Source organism: Bos indicus, chromosome 28 (assembly GCF_029378745.1).
Source record: "Bos indicus isolate NIAB-ARS_2022 breed Sahiwal x Tharparkar chromosome 28, NIAB-ARS_B.indTharparkar_mat_pri_1.0, whole genome shotgun sequence".
NCBI lineage: Eukaryota > Metazoa > Chordata > Mammalia > Artiodactyla > Bovidae > Bos > Bos indicus.
The window spans coordinates 42593859-42609512 of NC_091787.1; the positions used below are offsets into that span (position 1 = coordinate 42593859).

Below are 15654 nucleotides of genomic sequence, written 5' to 3' on the forward strand. Positions count from 1 at the left end.
ATCATGGCATCTGGTCCCATCACTTCATGGCAAATAGATGGGGAAACAGTGGAAACAGTGACAGACTTTATTTTCTTGGGCTCCAAAATCACTGCAGATGGTGACTGCAGCCATGAAATTAAAAGACGCTTGCTCCTTGGAAGAAAGGTATGACCAATCTAGACAGCTTTTAAAAAGCAGAGAGATTACTTTGCCAACAAAGGTCCATCCAGTCAAGGCTATGGTTTTTCCAGTAGTCATGTACAGATGTGAGAGTTGGACTATAAAGAAAGATGAGCACGAAGAATTGATGCTTTTGAACTGTGGTGTTGGAGAAGACTCTTGAAAGTCCCTTACACAGCAAGAAGAACCAACCAGTCCATCCTGAAGGAAATCAGTCCTGAATATTCACTGAAAGGACTGATGCTGAAGCTGAAACTCCAATACTTCGGCCACCTGATGCAAAGAACTGACTCATTTGAAAAGACCCTGATGCTAGGAAAGATTGAAGGCAGGAGGAGAACGGGACGACAGAGGATGAGAATGTTGGATGGCATCACTGACTCAATGGACATGAGTCTGAGTAAACTCTGAGAGTTGGTGATGGACAGGGAGGCCTTGTGTGCTGCAGTCCATGGGGTTGCAGAGTCAGACACGACTGAGGGACTGAACTGAATAGTCCATGGGGGTGCGAAAAGAGTCAGAAATGACTGAGCGACTTTCACTTTCACTTTAAGGGGCCTCCATGGTGTTTTCTGTGATGGCTGCACCAATTTACATTCCCATCAATATTTTACGCAGGTTCCCCTTTGTCCACATGCCAAAACTTATGTATCTCTTTGGTAACAGCCAATCTGCCAGGTGTGAGGTGGTGTTTCACTGTGGTTCTGATATGCGCTTCCCTGACGATTAGTGATGCTGAGCATCTTTTCTTGGACCAGTAGGACATCTTGGGTGGAAAAAACGTCTGTTCAGATCATCTGCTCATTTTTTAAAAATCAGCTTCCTTTTTGGTTTGTTGTTACTTGTTGTTTGTTATTGAGTTGTGTGAGTTCTTTATAAGTTTTGGGCATTAACTCATTTTCAGGCATGATTTAGGAATATTTTATCTCTTCCTATAGGCTGCATTTTTCATTTCGTTGACAGTTTTCTTCGCTGTGCAGTAGCCTTTTAGTTTGATACGTCCTCACTTTTGTTTTTGCTTTTGTTGTCTTTACTTGGAGCCTGCATTTTCTTTCTGTAAAGTCTCCAGATTCTATAATAATTTTTTCTCCATTCATGCTCCTCATTATTTATGCCTTCTCTCAGCTTTCTAGATGTCTTACTATTAATAGAATCAATGTTGATCAAGCTATATTGATTCCCCTTATTATATATTTGTTATGTCATTTGTTTCTAGTCTTAACTTCCTCCAACTTTACTTTGGCTAATGTTGCTGTCCTTTAACTTCTTGAGATTAATGCTTGTTTATCTTACTAATTTTGCCCTTTCTTTCCTAACATATGTATCTAAGGCCACAAATTCCGCTCTAAATATTGCTCTAGCTCTCTCAAAAAAGTTTTTCAAGTTTCCTCCTAAACTTTGTCACTGCATCTTACAAGCTGATATTCTTTTGTTTTCATTCATTTCAAAATATTTTCTAATTTCTCTTTTTTGTTTGACTCATAAGTTATTTAGAAGTACATTGATAAATTTCCAAATACCTTGGAATTTTCAAAATACTTTTATATTGTTGATCTCCATTTAATTCCATAAACATATAGTTATTTTCCTTTTAATTATATTGAGACTATTTTTAACCCCAAATATAATCTGCTGATGAATATTCCACATGCACTTTAAAAACTGTGTGTCCTGCTATAGTTTGGTGCAGTGCTCTACAAATGTCAATTAGGTGAAGCAGGGTGATATTGCTCCACAACTTTTACAACCTTACTGATTTTCCGTCTACTTATTCCTATCAACTATTAAGAGGTAAAACCTTTAACTATAGTTGAAGATTTTTCTATCTTTCCACTTTTGTCAGTTCTATCAGTTTTCGGCTTCATATATTTTGAAGCTCTGGATTTGAAATGCCATTTTTCACATATGATATGTATTAAATGAAATGGGTTTCTCAGGCGGTGCTAGTGGTAAAGAACCTGCTTACCAATGCAGGAGACTTAAGTGATGGAGGTTCAATCCCTGGGTCAGGAAGATCCTCTGGAGAAGGGCATAGCAACCCACTCCAGTATTCTTGCCAGGAGAACCCCATGGACAGAGAAGCCTGGCAGGGACGATGATCAATAGGGTTGCAAAGAATCAGACATGACTGAAGCACCTGAACGTGCACACACATGCATTAAATATTCACAAATATATATGAGTCTATGGAGTCTATTTTTGACTATTTTGTCCCACTGAACCATTTATGTATCCCTATACTAGCATCACATTGTTTTAATTACTGTGACTTTGGACAATACCTTGATTATTGCTAAGGCAAACCCTCTCCCTTCCTCACAATTGATTTTTCTTTACAAAATATCATGGTTCATGCATTTATATTCATTCAGAATATCAGCATTGGTTGGTCAAGTTCCCGCTAAGTTTAATCTTCAGTATTTTATACATTTTATAGAATATATAGGATACATATCCCTATTGCTCAGAGATACTTTTCCCATTAGAGATATATATCCAAGGTTAGCTAACTTCTTCTTTAAAGGGTCATGATGGTAAATATTTCAGACTTTATGGGCCATATGATCTCTACCACCTTGCCACTGCCATTGCAGCACAAAAGCAGCTACAGACAATATACAAAGAAGAACTCTATTTACAAAAATAGGCAATAGGTCAGATTTGGCCTGCAGGCTAATTTGCTGACCCTTGATATGCTACTGCTGCTGCTAAGTCGCGTCAGCCGTGTCCGACTCTGTGCGACCCCATAGACGGCAGCCCACCAGGCTCCCCCATCCCTGGGATTCTCCAGGCAAGAACACCGGAGTGGGTGGCCATTTCCTTCTCCAATGCATGAAACTGAAAAGTGAAGGCGAAGTCGCTCAGTCGTGTCCGATTCTTCACGACCCCATGGACTGCAGTCTACCAGGCTCCTCCATCCATGGGATTTTCCAGGCAAGAGTACTGGAGTGGGCTGCCATTGCCTTCTCCGGACCCTTGATATAGAGAAAGATTAATTTTTGGTGCATAGATATTTTTTATCCATACTTCATAATGAGTTTTCTAATACTATACTTGAGTTCACTATTTCTAGGTGGGCAAAATATCCAAACAAAAGATTATATGTTCCAATTTGCTAACATTTATGCCAATTATACCATTCTGCAATCTTATTGTGTTGGCTGGATAACTGTAGAGCAGTTCTCACTATAGTGCTAACAGGAGGTTCTGTTTTGTTAATCAGAAGACTCTATTTTTTCATCTCCAAATATGATGTTGCTTGCTAGTAGTATTTTTAAAATGTTGAGGTTTCAGGTATGATGGTTACATCAGATATCTTTTAAAATTCCTTCTAATTCAAACTGTCTCATTATGAGGTCATTAGTATTGCTTTGTGATTGTAGCAGTGGACAAACTGAGTAATCCCCTGAATGACTCATTGTCCCATCATTGACCTATTTAATGAATACTTTCCAATCTTCTCGTTTAGTTACTTGAAATTCAAGACAACATTGAGGAAAATTAATTTTTTCTGGAGATTAAGAAAAAGTAAGTAGAACATGAAACTTATTTGTTTTAAAGTTATTTAAGCTGTTTTCCTTGAAATTTTTCAGTATAAATAAATCACTGAAATGACCTTTGAGTAACAATTGTAAACTTAATAAAAAATTCAATAGTCCTTTAGACAAATTGGGGGTGAAAGGTCTGCCGGGAGCCAGCATGAGGAGCTCCGCCCATGGCAAAGGTCATGAGGAAGGAGGCTCGGCATACGCAAAGGCGGGATCGAGCCTCAGGAGTCCCCCTGGAAATTCTTGAGCATCTACCCCCCAAACCAGAGTCTGCCTACTTTCTGCTTTGTGCTCTCACCTACACCTCTGACTTTACGGGGGGCTGTCCCCCACTACCTCTCTCTGAAAAAAGAGTTAACTTACAGCTCCAGTTAATAATTCCTGGGTGTGACAGTGTTTCAACCTACAAACTCCTTTGGAAATCCTCTAGCCTGCCTGAATAGGTTTTTCCGGCCACATGTGATTGTTCAGAGCCTCCCAACTGTGAGAGGCATGAGGTGTTCTAAACTGTCTGAATACAGATTCCTTTGAGCAGTTAAAAGATTGATTAGAAATTGTATTGGTGAAGGGTTTTTCACTTGTTGGGCCAATGTTTGCTGCTAAGTTTCCATATCCCTTACCTGCTGTGTCCCTGGCAGTGTATTGATTAATATAATTGGTGTAAGTAGTAGCTTTAATGTTTGTAACCTGGGACCCTTGAGTTAATTCTTTTTCTTGTTATAGCCCACCACACCTTTGCCCTGTAGGAATGCAACTTTATCTAATACTTTTGGAGGGTGTCGCCTGACTAATCACCTTTAGAGAAAAATAAGTTTTCTGAAGAAAGGGTCTTAAAATGTTAACAGGCCTCCGGGCCAGAAGATGATGCAAATCACTTAAACTTTTGCATATGATAAGTTTGCAGGAAGAAAGCCTGGCTTGCTGCCTGACTCTACCCCTTCCCCCATTATCCTCTATGCATAACTTAAGGTATAAAAACTACTTTGGAAAATAAAGTGCGGGCCCTGTTTACCGAAACTTGGTCTCCCCATGTCGTTCTTTCTCTCACTGAGGCTGAGAAATTATTCAGCCTCTTTTCTCCACTGAATTTCCTCACTGAGCTATCCTTATTTAACCACTCTTTATATCTTTAATTAACATTTAAATAAGCTGTTGTTTCCTGATTGCTGATGCTGCCTCCCCTTCGAATTCCCTGGATCCACCGGGGCTGGACCCCGGCAAAGGTGCAAAAGAAAAATAAATTGGTGAGACTTACATGAGCATAAAATCTACATTTATTCCTGAAAAATTCCGGTCCAATATATAAATTCACCAAGAGCATGTGATTTAAACTATATTTAAAGTTGAAGCTAATATGTACATATATGCTTATATTTAAATGTTGTAAAAGTTCCTCTAAATAAGCATTTATATACTCATATAGGTGTTAGTTAGGGCTTTCCTGGTGGCTCAGAGGTTAAAGCGTCTGCCTGCAATGAGGGAGACCTGGGTTCAATCCCTGGGTCAGGAAGATCCCCTGGAGAAGGAAATGGCAACCCACTCTAGTATTCTTGCCTGGAGAATCCCATGGATGGAGGAGCCTGGTGGGCTACAGTCCACAGGGTTGCAAAGAGTCAGACACAACTGAGCGACTTCACTTTCACTTTCATAGGTGTTAGTGGGAGTTTCATATTCATATCCTAAGGCAAAAATTGATTTATTATTGGCATAAAACTTTGTATTTCAATTAGTCAAAAATTTTCAATTTGGGATTCACTTCCCCAAAATGAAATAAAAACAAATGCAATTAGTATTTTCATATTTACTTATTTCCCTCAAAAACTAAAAATTAGTCCAGCTATAAAAATATGAGGCAGACATTAAAGAAGAGACATGTTTCCATCAAGAATTGTGGAAATTTTCTTTATAAGAACATTTCAAGGCCCAGATAATAAAAATACTTCAGGCAATACATAGTAAATCTTTCAATTTAAATAATAGCATAGAATCCTTTTCATAAATATTACTGTACATTATATTTATTACTTTACTATGAGAGAAGAGAAAATTAGTAATATAAATATTAAAAGCCAATCATCAAAATTAATGTTTACCACAGATTATTATTTACAAAAATAATGTAAATAGGCAAAATCAATTCATTTAATATAAATTACATTTCCAGCATTTAATTATTTTTAAAATGAGAAGTAGCAATTTTAATTCAATGTATTCAAGTGTTCATTCAGCTAAGGGAACAAAATAAGCTCTTAAAAATTCAAGACTTATGGGTTAATATTAGAAACCTTCTCAGTACAATGCAAAGACTTCTCTGATCTCAACTGAATTACATCATAGAAAGACATGTATCACTTGCTTTATAATCAAGTGTAACTGGTCACTAAAAGTCCTTGACAAAAATATCATTATAACTGTATGAGGCAAAGTCCTATAATAAGATGAATTTAATAATGGCCACATCTTTTGAAAAACAGAATATGGAAGTTTTCATTTTCACAACTACAAATTTGGTTCTCCAGAATCTGGTTCCCAAAGCCAACTTCTAAATGTCACGGCAGAGGTGGGGCAGTAATGGAAATAAATGATTTAATGGAACACTGAAGAAAAAAATAATCATCATAGATTTTAGTTTGAAAAATATATCTGGCGTAACAGATACCTGGAAGTACGTAATAAAGCTTATATCAAAGTTTATTGCCCTCTAAAGCTAAAGGGCAGAGATTAAGAGGCAAGTAAGATGTAATGTTTGCTTTTAACAAAGCAGACTAACATGTAAAGTGTTAGGGTGGGATAGGAAAGAACTCAAGAACGGGCAAAAATTTCCTCTTGGACTTTCTACATAAACATCTATTTTAGTTTTGGACTGTCCACCAGTGTGCTCAAGTGATGGAGAAGAGGAACTCTGCCCACCCATGAAAATTCCCAGACCTTGTCCAGCTGCTCTAGAAAGGCAGCTTGTCCTTTGAGGTCCCTGGGGCTCCACAGGAGTAGAGAAATACAGCGAAAGGGAATCCAATTTGCATAGAAAGTTGACCCTTTCTAACTGGGTTCTTTAGTGACTTAAGCTATTCAAATACCACCTAAAAGTACAAACTCTAGTTAAAAAACGTGGATACGTATCTGTCTTGAAAATGCTTGTAAGAAATCATGATATAAGCTCATGATCTTGTGATCCTGAAAATTCTCAGCTCCCTCCAGCTGTCTTTCCAAATAAAATCTTAAATAATAGAGTTTAAATCCTTTACTGGGTTCTGTAATCTCTTCAACCAAATAGACGGAAGTCGTTTTACATAACTTTCATTTCATGGGAAAATATGGGAAGGTATTTGATATTACCTAAGTAAGATCAGTGGGTAAACACCATTTACCCCAAACCAAATGGCACTGCCTTCAGGGAACTGTCAGAAAGTCAAACGATATACCAAGAAAGCACATTTGTATAAGCAAAGCCCTTCAAGCACAGCTCGAACGTGTTCTTTAAGAGGAGGCTCCAAGCCACTTGCTTATAATTTCAAGTGTGAGGCAATAGTTCTTACTTTACAGTCCAAAGCTTCTGAAGAACTTCAAGCACAATTTTATAACAAAACATATACTGCTCCTAAACACACACATACATGAAAAACAATGGAATGTTAATTGAATACCAATATCCACTTTCAGAAAAGACATTTGTACTTTTTAACCACAAAGTGCCTAAAAAGAGTGCCTTAACCTAAAAAGAACTGCCTAAAAAAGGTTAACATTTAACCAAGAACTTCTTATATGAATACATTTTTTAAAGCATCAGGAAGATAAACGGTAATAATATAGTCTTTGGTCTAGAATTAGTTAACTGAACAGAGGGGAATCTGACTCAATATCAGTCTCTTTATATCTTCATTGGATGAATCAAATTTAAACTTTTTAAAGATGTAGCCTCAGATCTCTTAGGCAACCCTAGTTCAAAGGAAATACTTCATATCACTGAACATTGCCTTAAAAAACCATAAAAAAGATTTAGGGGTACCTGTCTGTTCTTATTATCCATATTCTCTTGACCCTTCAATAATTAGTATAACTAATACCTGTGATATTTATGCTATCTTTTTTATGACATGCCAATGACTGATACTTTAGTTGCAAATAAATGTCCTAAAATTGCCATTCATAAATTTATGGAAAATAATTTAGATATGTTACTTAAATAACATGGTATTATGGACTAAGCATGTGTTTGGGCATTAGGAGACTTCAGTTTCAGATTTGGCTCCTACACTTGCTCTCTGATAAAACAAACTTCATTGCTCTGAACTTGAGGTAGGTCATCAGTAATGTCAGAGCATAACTTATGTTTACCTCAAACAGTGAGAATTCAATGAAATTGTGTAGGTAAAAGAGCTTTACAAATTGTAACGTGCTATACAATGTATGTTACAATGTAATATTCATCTTTATATCATTATTGTTCTTATGAGAATTTATGTGGCATGACTTACCTTTGTTTGGACCATTCCATGACGCTGTTCTCTCATTTGGCTCACTATATTCATGATGTCGAACTGTAACAGGATGACAGTAATTTTGTATTATCCAGAGAGGGGGAAAACACAAAACCCACAGATGCCTAAGGAGTATGCCATACTTCTTTCCAGTAAAAGACATCTCAAGATTTAACTGGCAAGTTCTCGTTTTCAGTCATAAGAGCATGTACTATGTTTAACCTAGTCTAGTGGATAAGGAAGACTTGTTCAGATGGGTTTCCAGGAAAAAGCAGGAAGCAATCATTTATAATAAGAAATGTTCTCCAAAAGAAATAACAACAAATTTGCCCCTGTGTATACTTTTCTGTTCTCCAAAGGGAGAACTTAAAGCAGCATTGTGATTCTGCAAGAGTCTGAAGCATAGAAAACCTTTTCTGGCCACAACAGTAACACAGCTGTTTCTCATATAAAGAGCCCTCTCAACTCAAATGGAGACCCTGAGCAGCAGTTGGCCCAACCCCAGATTCTGCACCTGTGCGTGGAGAACAGCACTGCCCAGTGTGGTCACCAAGCTGGTGCAGGTCTGCAAAAGGCTGTTGCCAGACCAAAGTGAGCTAAGTCCAGAAACTGGTAACAAGTGTTTAGAAAATCTTAATGGCAATCTGACGGTGGTGCCATGCCAAGCAGCCTCATCAGTGGAACAGGATATAGACCAGCTCAGGTGTTGTTCAACTTGCTTGAAAAGTCACACGTGGTGCAAGCTGAGGACCAGACATGTGCAATAAGACCACATGAAATTTAAGATTTGTCAACTGTCAACTATCATCCAAAAGCACATAAAAATCAGAGAAATGTTAAGTATGCCTTTATTTTTACAACTTTGTGTTATAACTTAAAAGTTTAATTACTCCTTTAAATATTTTTATATTGAAATAACTATAGATACATAGTAAGTTGCAAAAAATGTACAGGGATAGTCTGTGTATCTTTTCACCTAGTATTATACCAATTAGAGTATAATATCGAAACCAGGAAATTGACATTGGTATAATTTACTAGCCTTTTCATATTTTGCCAGTTTTACACGCAATCATTCGTCAACATAGGCATACATGTATTATTGTATACAAAGTTATCACACGTGAAGATCCATGTAACTGCAGCCACAACCAAGACGCATAACTATAGCACCATAAGCCTTCCTCCTGTTGTCTATTAGAACTACCCACCCGCTCCAACTGCCTCAACCCTTGGCGACCAGTAATCTGTTCTGAATCTCTACAGTTTTGTTATTTCAAGCAGATTACATAAAGGAATCATTTAATATCCAATTTTTTGAGACTTTTTGTCATTGCTGATTGCTTTGAGATTCATGAAAATTGAGTATATCAATAGTTCATTCCTTTTTGTTACTAAATAGTATTCCACAGTCGGAGAAGGCAATGGCACCCCACTCCAGTACTCTTGCCTGGAAAATCCCATGGATGGAGGAGCCTGGTGGGCTGCAGTCCATGGGGTTGCGAAGAGTCGGGCACGACTGAGCGACTTCACTTTCACTTTTCACTTTCACGCATTGGAGAAGGAAATGGCAACCCACTCCAGTGTTCTTGCCTGGAGAATCCCAGGGACGGGGGAGCCTGGTGGGCTGCCGTCTCTGGGGTCGCACAGAGACGGATACGACTGAAGTGACTCAGCAGCAGCAGCAGCACCAGCAGCAGTATTTCACAGTATGGGTGTGTTGAAGGACATCTAGGTTGTTTTCCAGTTTAGGGGGATGATAAATAGATGTGCTATGAACACATACATACAGGTTTTTACATGAACTGAAGTTTTCATTTCCATGGAATAAACACCCAAGAGTATTATTGCTAGGATTATATGGTAAGATTAGTTTAATTCTGCTTTTGTTTTTTTTTTCTAAGAAAAAAAAGCCATCAAAGCCATGTCTCCTGCATTGGTAGACAGAGTCTTCACCACTGAGCCACCTGTGAAGCATAAGCAATGTATAACTAATCCAGTTTTTTTCAAATCTTCATCAGCACTTGGTGTTGTCATTATTTTTTGTATTGGCCTTTCTAATCAATACCTAGTGATATTTCACCATGGTTTTAATTTCATTTTGTTGTCGTTGTTCAGTCGCCAAGTTGTGTCCGACTATTCTCAATCCCATGGATTGCAGCACGCCAGGCTTCCCTGTCCCTCAGCATTTCCTGGAGTTTGTTCAAATTCATGTCCATTGAGTCAGTGATGCCACCCAGCCCTCTCATCCTCTGTCGCCCTTTTCTCCTTCTGCCTTCAATCTTCCCCAGCAACAGGGTCTTTTCTAATGAGTCAGCTGTTTGCATCAGGTGGCCAAAGCATTGAGCTTCAACATCAGTCCTTCCAAAGAGTATTTAGGGTTGATTTCCTTTAACATTGACTGGTTTGAAATCTCTTTGATTTCATTTACCTAAAGGCTAATGAAGTTGAGCCTCTTTTCATGTCATTGATTCATCCTTATCATTGAAACTTCATGTCTTTTACCTATTTTCTAACTGAATTGCTTGCTTACTTATAAGGTTTGAGGTCTTTACAAATTCCAGGTGTGAGACCTTTGTTGGACATGTGGTTGCAAACAGTTTCTCTGAGTCTGTAGCTTGTCTTTCCATCTACCTCACAGGGTCTTTCACAGAACGAATTATTTTCATTGGCTTTCCCCCTAATATTAGCGACGGCAAAAATGTACGCTCTACCCGTTTTCAATACAACACTTGAAGCTCCAGGTAGTGCAGTGAGACCAGATAAAGAAATAAGAAGCAAATGCATTGGGAAGGGAGAGGCATGTCCCTGCTTGCGGCTGGGATGATCATCTATGTAGAAGATCTCAAGGAATCTAAAAACAGAACAAAGCAGGGCAAAACACCCTCTTAGAACCAAAAAGTGAGTTCAACAAGATCACAGGATACAAGATCAACATGAAAAAATCAACTGCACTTGTATATACATGTACATACAATGAACACAATAGTAAAAACACAATACCATTTACTGCTTGAAAGAAAATGAAATAAGATAAATCTAACAAAACACGTACAGAAGCTGTATGATGAAAATAACAAAACGCTGATGAAAGAAATCAAAGAAGATCAAAGAAGACCTAAATAAATTGACATACCACATTCATATTGGAAGATCCAACATAGTAAAATTCATCCTATCAAAATTCATCAAGCTTTTTTTATAAACATAGAAAAGCTAATTTTAAAATTTATATTGAAAGGCACAGACTTATAATAGCTAAAGCAATTTTGAAAGAGAAAGAATCACTCTCCCTGTGTTAAGATTTCCTGTATAGCTGCAGGAATCCGAAGTGTGGTATTGGCAAAGGATAGATACGTAGATCAGTGAAACGGAAGAAGTGTGGTATTGGCAAAGGATAGATACACAGATCAGTGAAACGGAATATGGGACTAGAATATTCAAAATATTCAAACGAAATGATTTTGAACTAAATATTCAAAATCATTTCTGACAAAGGTGCAAAAGCAATTCAGTGGAGGAAGAATAGCCTTTTCAACAAAGGAAACTTAACAGCTGGACATCTTTAGGCAAAAAAAAAAAAAGTGAACCTTGACTTAAGCCTCGCCCCTTCTAAAAACAATGAACTCAAAATGGGCTACAGACTTAAATGTCAAACATGAAACCATAGAACTTGAAGAAATGACATTGGAAAGATTCTTTGGGACCCAGGCAAGGTGAAGAGTTCTCAAACTTGACACCGAAAGAATGATCCATGAAAGGAAATATGATACAAATTCAACTTCATTGAATTTAGAATCCATTGTTTCTTGAAAGTCTGTTTTATAATTTATATTTTAAGATTAGGCAAGTTATGGAAATAAATTTGTATTATTCATTTTTAACCTTAATTTACTGATAGCAAAAGAAGTGTCACTGGATTGTCTTCTCAAGAAAAGCACAGCTTTTCTGAATATAGCTTTAGTGGTTAACCAAATAATAATAATGGAAGTAACTGCAAAGAAATGAAGACCAAAAGACTTCATGTTAATTTTACCTGGAATTATGATTCCTCATATATTGAGTTTTAGAGCCATTATTGACTGTGAAGTGCTAAAACCACACTTGTATTAATTGCAAAGATGTACTGGCTAACATAGCAAAGAAACAATTAAAATTTACTTGTCACATACAGAACAAAAGAAATAGGCTCCAAGACAAAAGAATTATTTTAAAGAATACTAAATTAAAAAGCTCATGTTCAATATTTCACATGAAACATATATACTTTGCAGACTTACAAAATTATGCTTTGAACGGCTAAGATTAAAAACACATACACGACAACCAGACAATGGTGATAGAAGTCATACTGAAAGTGTTTTATTGAAAATTTGGAGTGAAGGTGTGGCAGAAAAAGGTCAAGTTCCATTTTTCTAATGAAATCACAGTGTGACAAATTCAGGGACTGGCGAGTGATACAGAGCAGTACCAGCCCACAAAACAAAAGTAGCAAAGTATTTACCATCACAACTTATTGAATAAAAGATACTGCTAACATAATGACTCAGTATATGTGTGATTTGAACATGAAGTGATAAGAAAGAAGGATTTTTCCTTTTCTGTTTTATTACTGGCAATTACAACTAACTAATTTTAAATGGCACAAAATTGCTCACAAATATGGTTTTTCCAGTAGTCATGTATGGACGCGAAAGTTGGACCATAAAGAAAGCTGAGCACCGAAGAACTGGTGCTTTTGAACTGTTGTGTTGAAGAAGACTCTTGAGAGTCCCTTGGACTACAAGGAGATCAAATCAGTCAATCCTAAAGAAAATCAGTCCTGAACATTCACTGGAAGGACTGATGCTGAAGCTGAAATTCCAATACTCTGGCCACCTGATGCAAAGAACTGACTCATTGCAAAAGAGTCCTCATTGCTGGGGAAGACTTAAGGCAGGAGAAGAGGACAGAGAATGAGATGCTTGGATGGCATCACTGACTCAATGGACATGAGTTTGAGCAAGCTCAGGGAGTTGGTGATGGACAGGGAAGCCTGGTGTGCTGCAGTCCATGGGGTTGTAAAGAGTCGGACACGACTCAGCGACTGAACTGAACTAATTTTAAATGGCATGAAATTGCAAAGTACGACATTGTCATCAAATGTAATTTGGAGCTTAAGTTTTGTGTAGGATTATGTTCTGGTCGTAGAACTGCAATGACAAGAAAACAGTCTGAGACAGTTACACAGATTAAAGAATTTATCCCAAATGTGAGTCAGTTCTAGTGAGGTGGATGAACCTAGAGACTGTTACACTGAGTGAAGTAAGTCGGAAAGAGGAAAACAAATATCATACGTTAACGCATATACGTGGAATCCAGAAAAATGGTACTGATGAATCTATTCGCAAAGCAGGAATAGAGATACAGCCGTAGAGAACAGACTTGTGGACACGGTGAAGGGAGGAGAGGTTGGGACACGCTGAGACAGTAGCTCTGAGACATATGAATCACCATATGTAGAACAGACAGCTGCACGGGGAGCTGCTATACGACACAGGGAGCTCAGCTTGGTGCTCTGTGACAGCCTCGAGCGGCAGGATGCGGTCGGAGGTGGGAGAGAGGTTCAGGAAGGAGGGTGCATATGTATGCTTGTGACTGATTCACGCTGTTGTATGTCAGAGACCAATACAACACTGTAAAGCAATTACCCTCCAATTAAAAACAAATTTTTAAAAACAGTCTTGCTACCAAAAAAACAAAAACCAAAGAACCCCTTCCAGATGAACCAGACAGTGTGTTTAGTGATAGGGTAAGTATTTTTGATTTTGTGAAGGTTAATGTGTTAAATTTTGGACTATTCACTTCGTTACATAATAATATGGTAACTGATATTTAACTGTCGCTGTATGATGAACAGCATGTTAGAGGGGAAAGTTCTATCAAGAATGTTTCAACTACAGAACAATCTCAGGTTTTCCTCAAGAGAAGAGCCAGCTTGTTCCCAGTGTTTTAAGGATTTTTACGCAAGCTTACTTAAAAATAAAACTGACTATAAAATAACAGTAAAAAGAAATAAAGTGTTATATTTTCTCAGATCTTCATATCCTTTAGAGTTATAACTGATAAACTAATCTTAAAATGTCGGTCACATGTGGCTGAAAGCAGCCTGCAGCACGTAGGACTCTGTGTGAGTTCCACGGCACACAAACCGGTCTGCATCCTGTTTACCAGACCAACCCACTGTCACGCTCGTGGATGTCTCTGAAATATATCAAACTGCTTTGAAAGTTTCTAAATGCTTACTCTCAATTTCAGAAAACTTATCTTTCTGCAAATAACAAACATTCACAGATTGGTACTGGTCTAAGACCATACTTTGAGTAGCTCTGGTGAACAAAATTTCTGAAAAGAGTAGAGATGGGCATCAGTAAGGATACTGGACATCTCAAGCCTCTATGAAAAGCCAATAAGGCAACACTGGATGCATTTCCTATTTCTGAACCATTTTCCATCAAATCTGCTGCTAAGTCGCTTCAGTCGTGTCTGACTCTGTGCGACCCCATAGATGGCAGCTCACCAGGCTCCCCCGTCCCTGGGATTCTCCAGGCAAGAACACTGGAGTGGGTTGCCGCTTCCTTCTCCAGTGCATGAAAGTAAAAGGTGAAAGTGAAGTTGCTCAGTCGTGTCCGACTTAGCGACCCCATGGACTGCAGCCCACCAGGCTCCTCCGTCCATGGGGTTTTCCAGGCAAGAGTACTGGAGTAGGGAGCACCCTTAATTGTAAAATACATCACTATTTTACATACTGCTAAGAAAAACACTGTTATTTAAGCTGATGGATGACTTATTATAAAGCACATTTTGAGTTTACAAAAGGTATAATGGCAGGGGAAAAAAGTGCTCCGTAGAAGCATAAAATACAATATTTATAGTTTTTACAATTTCTATAAGTTATATAAAATGAGAACAAATATAAACAAATTAATTATGGTGAAGAACCTATAAAATAAAAATTATGCTAATGTATTTTCTATTAAAAGGATAAAACAACATTAATTACAGGAACAGGTAATATCAGATTCATACTACTGAAATTTTCAGCATTTTTTAGTATTTTTGTCATTTTTTGACCACCCAGTTTATATTCACTGTTTGTAATAAAACTCTCAGCTTGCTTTGGGAAACCGTTACTTTTTTATCCTCAGCCTTATAGCCTAGAGTAGTCCTGACTTTAATGGACCAGTATCTCCCACAGTGGTTAGTTTAAGGAAAGGGTTATAGCTGAATCACAAACAGGGAAATGCTAGGAGATACTGGCTCAAGCTTCTGAGAAGAAGAGACTTCCTCCGTCCTTTAGAAAGTCCCTGGTAGAGGCCATTTTTCTATCCCCGACATAATGCGACCTTAGGATGTAAACATGTAGAACTTATGCAACCCATTTGTTGTCATAGGGGTGGCCTGGTCACTGCTGGGGTATAACTGCA

At 37.8% G+C, this 15654-nt stretch overlaps 1 protein-coding gene across 2 annotated transcripts in view; it reads right to left on the minus strand.

Moving 5' to 3' along the window:
* Positions 1-15654, minus strand: part of PTPN20 (protein tyrosine phosphatase non-receptor type 20) — a 124470-nt gene that overhangs the window by 53731 nt on the left and 55085 nt on the right. The window contains exons 10-11 of one of the 2 annotated variants that reach the window (XM_070782237.1): positions 8186-8248; positions 5599-7308 (exon numbers count right to left, since the gene is read on the minus strand). In XM_070782237.1, coding sequence (XP_070638338.1) covers positions 7243-7308; positions 8186-8248 — 129 coding nt within the window. In that variant the 3' untranslated portion in view covers positions 5599-7242. Of the gene's footprint in view, positions 1-5598; positions 7309-8185; positions 8249-15654 lie in introns of those variants that run through there. The other variant, XM_070782238.1, reaches the window with a different exon arrangement.